The sequence below is a fragment of the Megalops cyprinoides genome, chromosome 1, assembly GCF_013368585.1.
Source record: "Megalops cyprinoides isolate fMegCyp1 chromosome 1, fMegCyp1.pri, whole genome shotgun sequence".
In the NCBI taxonomy this organism is placed as follows: Eukaryota; Metazoa; Chordata; class Actinopteri; order Elopiformes; family Megalopidae; genus Megalops; species Megalops cyprinoides.
In genome coordinates this window covers 27,988,100-28,001,409 of record NC_050583.1, presented here as the reverse complement: position 1 = coordinate 28,001,409, position 13,310 = coordinate 27,988,100, and the positions used below count along the sequence as shown (strand labels likewise).

The window sequence follows — 13,310 nt, the reverse complement described above, 5'->3', positions numbered from 1 at the left end:
GTAGTGAGAGTGTTACAATAGCCATTGAATGTTGAGTGTGTTGGGAGCAGTTGTTAGCAAGCTAGTAACTCTTTTTATAACCTCTGCAAATGCATGCCATGTAATGTAAAGTGGCTTTTGCTTGCTTGGGCAATTGTACTAATGTGATTTAGCTAGTCTACATTATCTAACCTAGCTTATGGGAGGTGTTAGCCATTGTAATATATGAATCCTGTTTACACTTACATAATTATGAATGGAGAATAATTACTTACATAAAATCATTTTGAATTCAATACCAGTGTTCTACATGAGACAAAATGCAAAATGATGATCATCAGATAGGCAATACTGTGTTTATATGAAAATTGACATGGAACAGTTCTCTTTTTATTCTCCTTAGAAGTCGTATACAGTAATTATTAATACAAGTGTCCGTGCACTACAAAAGAGTTTAATTAACTTTAAATACGTTCGTCTAGCAAGGCGTACATCTCATGAATCTAAAAAACATACAAATTCGGCCGCCTCCCTTTACATCATTACAGCAGCACTGTGGTGGCCATGTGATGAAAGCAGACAGAACCTAGCTCTAAGGGCTGACAGTTTGCCGCGTTGGCGACCACGGGGATCTTTCCTAGCGAATGTAAATATAGGAGACCTGTCAGCAAGGATGAAGCTAACACTTAGTGCATTGTCAATTTTTATTGCTGTTGTCGGTCTCGTGAGTTTTTTATTTCTTGTTTTAGCTATCGGGACTGATTTTTGGTACATCATTGACGCATCCAAGTGGGAACGAAACTCCTCAATGTCGCTCAGCTCTCACTCGGGACTATGGAGAACTTGTGATTGTGAGTGCTTCTGTTCATCTTTTATCCTAATTGTAGCTATGCATGTCATTTGCGAATTATTGTTATGAATGCATTATGCTATTATGTGACACAGTAAACTTTTTTCCAGTCCGAAGCAAATGCTGGCCATTGGTAAATCCCTTTGGAAGCGTGAACGGCAACTTCACAGATTCTGAAAGGCAGCTTCTAAGTAAGAACTGTTGCGTATTTATAACTTATAACACCACTGCGACCACAGACTGCAACATTAACTAGCATTTATTATTTCAGGATAAAATGTATAGTGGTGAATGGAGAATATTTCTTTGTACGTCTTATTTGGTCTTGCTCTGTTTGGTAGCATTCCAAAACAATTAACACATTAAGTGCTTCCCTATGTAACATTACAATGGTATATTTTGTTTAGAGAATTCATTATATTTGCATTTCATTCATTTATCATTCATTCATTTATCCACTGTGACTTCCAGCACAAGAGAACAGAAGTGTATCTATTCAAGTTGAATTAGCAACAGGATCAGATCAGGCTAACAGCACTCGCAGACCAGCGAGTGTGAGCACAACACATTCATGCACTACCACAAGTTAACTTGTGCTAACCTGACTAGATGGCCTAAAAACTAAGGGAAGTCAAGTACATACACTACCATGTATCACAGTCACTATATCATGGAATCCAAAACTCACTGCTATACGACATGTAAAATAAACAGCAAGTACTACAAGCAGGTGTTAGGGGATTCCACTGTCCTGTCCCCCATGGGAAGTTCATTCCACCACTGGGGGACCAGTACTGAAAGACATTGTGTGTGTGAGGAGCAACCCCATCAGGAAGGGACAGTCAGTTTCCCCATGATTCCAAAACGTAATAATGTGTGCAGTACAATAATCTGAGCTGTATGCAAGCTTTAACAGGAAGCCATTGAAGTGAAGTGAGGAAGGGTGTGACTTGACTACATTTAGGGAGATTGTAGACAAGTCATGCAGTTTCTTTCTGGATTAGTTGCAGGGGTTTGATGGCAAAGAGAGAGTTATATTACATTATATTATTGGCATTTAGCAGATGCTCTTATCCAGCATAGGGCTGCAACTAATGACTGTTTTGATAGTCGAATAATCTATCAAGTATTGAAACGAATAATTGATTATTTGGATTATGAATTGCACAATTACTCAATGGCTCTTTAGCTATCGGCTTTTAAATTTAGCTTGAGGTAGTTTTAGGCACATGCTAAGTAACGATAAAGACAATGAAGATAAAAACTTCATTCAAAAATACGTCTTTTAATGAATGGTTACTAGGATTAATTCAGTGAGGGCAGTTGCTTGCTGGGGAGTACAAATCTGCTTCCTTTGAAGAAAGCCATCCATAGTAGCATTACGAGATCCAACAAACCCATAACGCGTTCGATTTAATTCTAATGCAACCCACATTGGGTACGCGCACATAGACACGAGTTGTAGAAATCTTTCTCAACATTGTAAAGTTAGGGCACATTTGGAATGTGAACAGGATTGTTGTGAATAATAGGTTATTATTTGCTACACTGTATGTTCAATGTCATTAATAATTTATTGATCAAGAGAAAATGTATTTCAACATAGAAAACGTTACAGCTCATAACGTGAAGTAACATGGCTTTTAACATTAACATTAGCTATGCTAGCTAGCTAACTAAGTTAACCCCTTCGCGCATAGTCACACTGGTGTGATTAGCCGTTTAGCGCATATACTAAAACTGGTGTGATTAGAACACTAGATTGGAGAAATTGTAGCTAATTTTGATTAACTATAAACATATAGCAAATGCTAACTGAAATCTATAAGAAACTTAATAACGCAAATGAAAACATAACGAACCATATGAGGTAACACGCGCGCTACATACCATAACAAATAAGTTACATGCGAAAGGGTTAAAACGAACATTTAGCACATCTGCGTTTGCCACGCCTTTCAGTAATTCAGCCAGGTAAATATCGCGAACGAGCGTTAACACGTTAACGTTGACAGCCCTAATACAAACACAAAAGTTCATCAACTGTCTCTGCTGTGTTACGTCCTTTGCGTGCTTTTACTTACCTACTTACTACTTACCTAGCTGACACAGCAATTGCCATCCAGCATATGCCCCACCTATTAGGTAGGGTACGGTTGGCAGTGGAGACACAAGCCGTACCAGGGTTAACCGTACCAAACCGTTACGTAACGAACCGAACTGTACTGTGCTGCTTGGTGGAAATGCACCATGACAGTAGACCAGGTGTGAGAGGACCAGGCCCTGAACTAGGAGATGCATAGAATACACAGAGAGGTAGGGGTTGATCCTTCCGATGTTACACAAAAAGACTCTGCACGTCTGACTCACTGCTACAACCTGAGAGGAGGATAGTTGGTTATCAGCCGTTAGCCCAAGGCTTTTGACAGTAGCAGTGCTATTGGTGAAAACACCTGTAGATTCTAGGCTGAGGGAGAAGTCTTGGAATGGGGGAGGATTTGGAGGGGATGTAAAGCATCTTGATGTTCGCCAATTGTACCACACTTCTTAAACTTCAGTGCTGTTAAATCTCAATACCTCACACCACAGCAAGCTTAGATGGCAAGCTTAACTGGCAGCAGCATATTGTATTATTGAGGAAATTTTTTGAAATCTCAAAAAGACACACTTATGTGTAAATGAGTGCTCCAGCAGTGAATTAGTGAACAGCTGTCAATCAGTCAAAACTGTTAACTGAAACATAATTACTGGGGCACAATTTCTGCTGACCGTCTATGTGCAGCTTAATTTGAAACAGAATTCATACCCTAATCCTACTTTTGCTGGAGAAACATTATTTCATATGCAATAATTTTAGCTTGGAAAAAATGTGAATTTGTGGTCCCCTTTTTTAACAAAGGGTAAAATTTCCTCGATTTCATGAAAACATCTCGAGTTCAAATTTTTCATTATGCAGTAAATTCAGTCAAAATCATGTCATTTTGTATAACTAAATTTTTACATTACAAATGCTTAGGCAAAAAAAAATCAGTACAGAAAGAATCTCCTGAAAAGTAAGCCTGGAGTTTTGTATAGTGACAAAAGTGACGACAGAAATTTTTTCATTGTGATCCATAAAAAAAGATGTGTGAGCAGCAGACTGGTTTAGTCTTATTTTTAACAGTCTGTAGCTCTTATACATGGATAAAAAGCACATAAATTCTTGAAAAAGCCAGATGATATACATAGAGGGATGAGTGAAAACTATAGCTGTGCCTGTTGTGCTAACATGACATGGGACATGATGGGCTGTAAATACACTCTGTGTGACACATGCACACTGACTGAACTTCATGTCATCTGTTAAAGACAGATCTCTCTTAAACACAACAGCCCAAAATCCCTTTCACAAGGATACTGTACACTGGTAGTGGATGAGTTTCCCCCTCTCTGTCAATTATCTCCTGTTATATTCTGGAACAAAAAGCTCTATACAAAGGCATGGCACTGTCATTTCCATTCAAAGAGATTGGTAACAGTATGGAATTGGTGAGAGATCTACAATATTGCAGTTGCAAGGTACAGTAGGCAGCCATATTTCTGATGTATGGTTAGAATTCTCAGAAAACCTCCATATACAGCATTTTCAAGTAGGTTTTCTCTTTTCATGACGCTGTAGCTGTGTACTCACTGTAAAATATAAGCACTGCTAATTGTTTGAGCAAAAAGAGAGGTTACAGTCTAGATGCACAAAAACAAAAGCGGCCAGCACTCATGCATTACAGCTCTGACAGTTTTCATCAGGGTTTGGTGAAGGGCTGTCAAACTTGTTATGTGTGGGTGCTAGCTCCTTTTGTTTGTGCATCTCATTTTAAACTTTTTTTCTATGGTTATGCCATTAAATTCCATAAAATATTTTAAAATCTTCCAGTACAAATAGAAAGAGGTCCTGGGATTTTGCTTGAAACCGACTATCCAGCAATCAGTTTTTCACCATTTTTTAATATTTTGTATTTATTGTTTCAATTATATTGCTTGCTATTAGCCATACAGTTCAAAAGTAGAGCTTGAAAATGTCCGTTGCTTGCATGTGATTCCAAAAATAAATTAAGAAATAACAAAAAAATGTATTATTTATTCAAGTGGCATGAATTTTTATGGGAGACATAACTCTCGCAATCTTGTTATATTTGTAAATAGATATGTTCTTTGTGAGAAATACTACATATTTATTGTAGGCAAAGTCAGGTGTGTGTAAAATTCTCTCATGCATAAATCCACTGTACCAGCCAGTTATTGTATATGCCTCCTTACATTCTTTACAGAAGAGGAAAAATTACCATGATTCTGTAAGTTTGTTTCATTTGCTTGTTAAGATAGTGAATTTCTACTTTCAGGACACTTATACTGCTCAGTAGCTTAAAAGTAGGAGTATAAGAGGAGATTCTGCATTTTTTATTGATTGCATGCTCCAATTGTACAACTCTGAACTATATGATGTGCATATTTTTGGAGTGGATTGAGAAGGAGATGTCTATGTACGTATTTCAGAAGCCCTCTCCATGCCTGCTCTTAAAAACATCTCAACAGTCAATTTTCAGTCTCTTTCCTGTGTCATCTTAGTAAATTCTGAAGAATGAAATCATTAATTGCAACAATCTCCCTTTGAGGAAAAAACACATCTGAAAGCTCTGTGAACAGACAGAACAGGGATAGGCCTGGTTAAGGAAACAGATTAATGTGAAATTATCACTTTTTTTTAACTTTCATTCACAGTATCGTTCACACCACCAAACTAAGATTGACTATTACCTGCAACAATGCACTGTATTTGTTATCTGCTGTGAATTGTTTGAGTTGAACTTGTCAGACCAAGAACTGTTGGACTGTTTTGAAGATGAACTGACACAGAATGTACACATAAATGGAATTGTTATTTCACCTCTGCAAAAGCACAAAACATTTAGCTGAGATAAAATGTCACTTAAAAGAGGGCCACTTCGTATCAGAAGTGGTTGTGGATTAAGGTGTGCTGTTTAGTTTGAGTTACTGTAGAAGTGACTGCAAGTTGTTCTGCATGCGCTCTATGGAGACTCTAAGAGACTTCTGTAAATTAAAAGACAATACAATGTGATACTAAAGTGCTGCCTTATGGGCTACAGTCTGCAGACAAATGTATAACAATAATTGGTCCCTGGATTAAAATATTGGTCAGGCATCATCTAAAGAGACTTACTATCTTGAATGCTGTCTGACACTTTTGAACCATGTTGGATTTAAACTGATCACAGTTCACAATATTACTCTACCTACCCTACAATTCAAAGTTGTATAACCCCCATGATGTAGAAAACGGTGGTGCATCAGAAAATCCAAAACATTATCACACAATAGCAAATATAGAAAACTGCATTTTGGCCCAGTGCACAGAAAAGGTGAGTAAAACAGTTCAACATAAATGCATGGAAGAGCCAGAGTAATTGAAAACATACCAGTAAATAAACTCACTTATGCTGATTTGCCAGTTCCCATCTCAAAGAAGACGACTTAGGACAACAGATTTGATTTGAATCACCAATCATGAGACCCATAGGCATCATTTAGGCTGGGGACGCTAGGGACATATCCCCACCACTTTTTGTCGTGGCCCATTTTGTCCCCACCACTTTAAAAAGGTGTGAACATGTCAAACCTGTTGTTGTCCCCAGCACTTTTCAAAACAAACTGACGCCCATGATCAGACCTGTCATGTTTAGACACCAGATGGAGTATAAAGCCCACGACGGGGAGGCCTGAAGTTGCTAGGGAAGATATATATATATATATATATATATATATATATATATATATATATATATATATATATTTAAATTACAATACACTATCTTGCCGAGACTCAAACATTACACTTTGTTTTACAGCCCCATGGCTATCTCTTTGCAGAAGAGAACTTTATTTTAATGAATATGCTGATGATCCACATGTCCCACAAGACACATAACAAACTCAACTTTTGAAGGGGTCCTGAGTGGCTCAGTCAGCAAGGCGTTCACTTTGAGGCCAATATCACACAGCAGTGGAATGAAGGGGTGGGTCAGGGTTTCCTCGTCTCACCACTCTCAGGCACCCTGCGATTTGTCAAGCATCTGTGATTTTTTCAGTCTGTGGAGTAATGTCAGCGCTCCAATGAGAGCACACTCCACTGTTTGTGGCTGCCTGTGAGTGTATTCGGGGACAGAGGTAGCCACAGTGAGATGAGCCTAATATATAATTAGCGATTATAAAACTTGGTTTCAAGGTTGCAAGCGAAAAGCTGTCAAAAACTCAACTTTTGGGCAAAGCAGGGGGTGAAGCTCTTTGGCAAATTTATTTTATTCAAAAATATAATTCTGTGTTTCCATGATAATGAAATAAGCTTTGACTTATTGTAATGAATCACATTTAGAAACACATCAGAAAACATTCCTTCTGAAACAATGTAAGAGCATACATTTTGAAATAGCAAGTCAAACACAAACACTGAACTCAAAATATGTATTGAGATCCATCAATGCATTTTGGATGAGTTACACTTTAGCAGCTCTCCATAAAGTCACAAACACATATTTTACTTGCTGCTTATTTACATGTAGTATGATGATGTATTATAGAGATTGTAAGGTAGTGACAGTGTGATATATGGTAGTGTATGTATTTGACTTCCTTTAGTTTTGTAGGTTGTCTAGTTTCAGATTAGTACAAGTTAACTTGTGGTAGTGCCTGAATGATGTTGTGCTCACACTCGCTGGGCTGGGAGTGTTGTTAGCATGGTCCGACACTGTTGCTCATTTAACTTGGATGGATACACTTCTGTTCTCTTGTGCTGGCAGTCACCCTGAGTAAGAGCATCTGCTAAATTAATGTAATATGTTCTGTGTTTTGACCCATAAACAACAAAGTCAGCTAAATTATTTTCAGAGAGTTAATACATGAGCTCAGTCACAAGAATGCACACTGTAAAATTATTATTCAATAATAAAAAGGAGGATGGAGATAATGGCATCATCACTCAGTTAGAGACCTTCATAATATTTTAGTTTGAATATTTTAAGCCAAACAGTCACAGAATGATTTCAAAAGGTGTACACTACAAAGTTAATATGAAACACAGCAGAAAGAAATGGATCAAATTTTCCAAGAAATCTGAGCCACTGTGTTTTGCATTCCAGAAATGCATGGGACTTTTGTCATCCTGCTTCCACTCAGTCTAGTTATGATGGTCTTTGGGGGAATGGTTGGCTTCATCTGTATTTTGGCCAGAGCATATCTCCTGCTGCTTCTTACTGGAGTACTTCTACTGTTCAGTGGTAAGCAAAATTACCTGGTGAATTATGTGATGCAAAGTGACTTGTGAAGTTGTATATCTTTGTTAACAATATGACACAGATAACAGTATGCTAGATAGTTGGCCCAGTGTCTTAACTATACAATAGCAGATGGTACAATGCTACAAAAGTTAATGTGTGTTTGCTTTTAGATTGCATTGCTAATGCTTGTGCTAATGTACTGGAGAATACGTTCTTAAAATATTGTTCGCTATCTTGCCCTTAGATTTGCTCTCTGAAATGCGGTTGTCTCACAGAGTAAATGAGGATCATGTTTTATGCCTGTGAGCTCCTATTATATTTTCTGATGAGGAGATGTTAATGTATCCTTTCGACTTCTTTTCAGCACTGATTACCCTGGCGGGCATTAGCGTCTATGTGGCATACTCGGCTGCTGCCTTTAAGGAAGCCCTCTACATTATGAGACAGAACACTCTGGAGGACATCAGCATTCACTTTGGCTGGTCCCTGGCCCTTGCTTGGATCTCATTTATTACAGAGCTCTTCACTGCCATTGCCGTCCTGCTGACTGCCAGAATTGTGGGTCTGCAGAGACGGCAGCATCAGGAAATATAAAAGGGCAGACTGTGCAGGGGCAACCGTCTGTTTCGCCTGGCATGGCATGAAACCATTATCTTAAATGAGGTACCATATTATGACTACCCTGTCAAGTGTTAACTGGGTATTACTTTTCTGTAACTTATGTGTGACCACAGATATATGTTTTGTTAGAGATGCATGAAGCTCAAAATTCTTCAAATATGTTATCTCTTGCAACAGTATTCGCTAATCACTAACAGGCCAGCCAGGCTCGAAGCTATTAGATCGTGGCCTAGTTTATTTCTATAAGTTGTAGTGTTAATTAACTGCTAATAATGAATAGTAAGCACTTGTGAACTGTAGTGTACAAGTGCTTACTACTCAATAGAAAGTAATGGGTAAATAGAAAGTAAGTATGAGTGCAACTCTATACACGTGTAAAACTTTTTTTGAGTCTGAATTTTGAAGTGATGCAACCTATGTAGCACAGTTTAGTAGCATGATAGGGCATGTGTGCATCCTCTACAAACGGTGATGCCACTGCCTAGAAGCAGAAGGAGAATGATTAGTCCCCTTGGCTAGGTACTTCAGCTTTTAGCTCATCAAGCTGATATTATCTTTTTGCGTGCTAAGCAGATGGCAATGGCCACAGTGGAACACTCAGAGCAGACATACCACTTTTACACCAAAGGATGGTTTTTGCATATGTTCCCTCCCGACCACTATGCTCTGCTACCAAACGGCGTCTGGTGGTCCCGTCAAATTTGCGGCACAAAATCAATGGATTTACATTAAAACAAATTACTTCTGTCCTCCTGTCTGATATGCTTTTTCTGATCCCTTGAGTGGTTTTGATAGTACCTAGCTAGCTACCTTGCTTGCCTGTATTACTTTTGTTTGCTCTGAAATGGACCAAACTGAATCATTATAAGACAGTACATTGCTATTTGTACGTATTTTATTGCCAAATTGTACCACCTTTACAGTATTTCATGGTATTTTTATAGGTGAGTGTTTCAAATAATTACATGGTGTACATTATCACAGATTCATCATTTATTATGTAATGTCATATGTGCATTGTTCCCAATGAATTATATGCAGGCAAAAGTCAGAGTCTTGAACGATCAGTTGTTTCTGGTCACTCCATCATCACAGTGGGTAACTGCAGCATCCCCGGGATGTCTCATATACTTTCAGAAATGTAGAAATACTGCTGATTAATTGACATGTCACCATCCTTCCATTCTTCTGTACATTATTATTATTATTATTATTATTATTATTATTATTATTATTATTATTATTATTATGCCAGCATAGTAAACACAGACAGTGCGCTGCCAGTTGGCAGCTAGTTAGCTACAAGAGAAAATGAACCTTTAATCAGGACGAACAGAAACATGAAACAGAAAAAAAGAAACAGCAGACAACAGAGCCTGAGTGGGAAGTGAAGGGAACAACATGAGCATCATTGGTGGTCACACAGGGAAGGCAGTCAGAGACATCAAGGAGACCCGCTAAAGGAGGAGAAAGTAGCAGGCTAAGTGGAGTGAAGAGGGGAGCATGTTGGGGTGGAAGAAGGTTGCAGGACTGATGCAACTGATGGGGCACTGCTGTTCAACCCTTGTGGAAGGTACTTATTCTAACTTGCTTCACAAAATATTCAGCTGTATACAAGTTGAGCCCCCTACCTGGTTAAATATCCTCTCACTTCCTGTTACACATCTGTTTTCTAGTCAGAACTTTCCTGGGAAACCTTTATTCATGGGAGAATAAATACAGTGTGCCTGTTACCACTTTCATAGCATTAAGTGGAATAATTTGTTGAAATCACCTTTAGGTATTTATTTGGATACTTACTTTGAATATTGACAATATAAATATAATAAAATTCACATTCTCATTTACTTTACATCTCTAGTAAAATGTATCTTGATATTGATGGGTACTCATCTGGCTGCACATTGTATATGTGACATTTGCTACAGTACATAATTAAATGACACAATGACAACGGTTATTCAGAACGACTTTAGAAACAGATGTCAGCTTGTTCATTCCCCTTGACATTCTCTTTTGTTCTGCTTTAGCAGCTTCACTGAAACATGTATTATCTTGTACCCTTTGTGCACTAGTAACAAAATGTGCCCTGTAGCCAGTGCTTCATATTTTTCATGTTAATCCTGTTTGAATTCACCAGAACATAGTGTACAGTGGTAATGTATCATGTAAGATGTGATTTGTGAAATCTCATCGTTATATTCGTTTGTAGAAAGAGGACAAAACTGGAGAAATATAAGGTATCCTAAGGAAGACTGTAGGTTGCAATGCACTGGGATGAGTGTGAGTATACAAGCCAGTGTATTGTATCTTCTGGCATCTTCATGTGTGAGTTCCTTGTTCACTACTGTAGCTGGTACCACATTTATTAAAATCTTACAATAAGCTCAAGGCTTTGATTTTTACATTCTGTTCCATGTGTTGCTCACAGCATCTCTACAGAAGTCCTACTAAGATAATTGGTTAGACTTTCAAAAGAGGCCATGTAGGCTGAGGTAGCTTCCTTTTACATGGCAGGCAGCTTTTTTGAGCAAGTCAACCTTTAACGTTGGTGACTGTAAGACAGCGGTACTGTGAGTGGGCATACTCATTTGCAGACTTCTTGGCACTTGATGTAAGCTGAACACAAACAGCGTTGCTATATTAAACAGTGTTTCTTGTCCAGAGACGTAGGAAGATGCTACAGGCTACATAGGTATAAAAAATGTAACATAATTATTCTGCAAATCTTTTGTTACCTTACATATAAATGCATATAAACTGCTGCTTTTAGTTACTTAATATTTTTTCATATTTTCATGAAATATAAAACAACTTCTTATCAAATACTTATAATACCATTATAAATACATGCATTTTTGTTAAGCCTGTACATTTTTACAGATGGAAGTGTGTTAAAACTACCTAGCCCCTAACACCTACATCATCAAAAATATGTCAGAGAACCATGAACGTGTGGATCTAAGACTCTGAGCCAATAGATTTACTCACAACCTAAAAGTCTACATTGTGATTTTGATAAAACAGTAGTTTTCAGCAAAATATGTGTGAATCTTAAAAGAGTTTAATGTGTATGTTACCATAAAATATGTCTCATAAAATATACCTTCTAACATGCACAAGCTCACAAATTATATGTAAAGGTTTGTGTATCATTTGCTTTAGGTACCACAACAGCCACTTTTGACTAAATTTATTTCAAATGTGTCTTTGTACAATATTGCTTTGTCAGATTACACTGCATCCCCTCATATTAATATTTAACTTGAGTTTGCCTATGGCCCTGAGTTTTAAGCATCTAAAACATGTAAGCATGTAAAACATCTTGCTGGTTACTTTTACAGAGTTTTCACTTCTCACTTGCTAAAGAAGGAATAATGACACCAGTGTTCCTGACACATGGCATGGACACTGCTATATTTTGTGTATTACTAGCAGCATTCGTAAATTTTGAAATTTGAAAATTGTAGAGTTCTTATTGTTAAACATAACTGTTCTTATTCAAAATGGAAAAATAGGCCCCTAATGGAGGTTTAATAATGCCACATTTAACACGAGTAGCCTCCACACTCTAGAATAAATTGCAACCAAACAGGAATAGAACATTTCAAAGTGGTGCAATTACATCAATTTGATAGAGAATGCATGTTTGATCTTGCATTAGAACAAACCACTTTGATGAAATGGTGCTGTGCAGAATGAATAGGATCATTTCTTCATATTCAACAATACTGGTGAATGATGTACCATAAGTGTGGTATAACTCAGTCTGCTACGTCTCTTCCCATCATGGTAGGTTAAATTAATGAGCGTATCACTGTGGCAGAAATTGACCACAATAATCTAGTACTTAAAAGGAAACAAATAAGGTCAGAGGTACAGACTGTTCAAGAATTTTTAAAGCAAGAAGTACACATGTTGTGATCCGGGAACAAACAAGCTTTGTCACCACATAATGTGAGTAATGGAAATGTAATGGGAAAGTTGAGGGAAAATGGACATGCTGACTCTAAAATAAAGGCTTCATGAACACAGTTTATGACTGATACATAAAAATAATATGATGAGACAGGAGAAATGTTAACCCATATTGCAATGTTGCTGCTATTATTTTATGAGAATTTCATCATGTATTATTGGGAAGAACATTTTTATTTCATCATGAGTTGTCATTGTACTTGACTTGAGAAATTGGATAAATACCAGTGGTTACATAACCATGTGAATTACTGTTTTTGTTATGTATTATTATCAATAAAAGATTAAAAAGATAAATTGTCAATGACAAGTAATCCTAAATAGCTATGAATGGTAGACATCAAGAGGAAAAAAAAAACAAGTTGGATAAAACTGCATTTTTATTTTAGCTAATCAATGCACATGATGGAGAGAGTGATTATTTAAATATTCACTCTCAACAGGCATTAAGTATCAACATACCCAGTTATTCATCTGCTCAGCATCTGTGAACCATTTTCTAAACAAATAAATGGTAATGATAATGATTATAGGGGTTGATTTCTGAAATGTTTATG

General features: G+C 37.3%; 1 protein-coding gene across 1 annotated transcript; it reads left to right on the top strand.

Moving 5' to 3' along the window:
* The first annotated feature begins 652 nt into the window (after positions 1-652).
* On the top strand, positions 653-8,748 carry LOC118772690 (transmembrane protein 114-like). Its single transcript, XM_036521239.1, has 4 exons — positions 653-830; positions 940-1,020; positions 8,017-8,154; positions 8,519-8,748. Exons 1-4 carry the CDS (start codon positions 653-655, stop codon positions 8,746-8,748), a joined length of 627 nt encoding a protein of 208 aa, XP_036377132.1.
* The last annotated feature ends 4,562 nt before the right edge of the window (positions 8,749-13,310 follow it).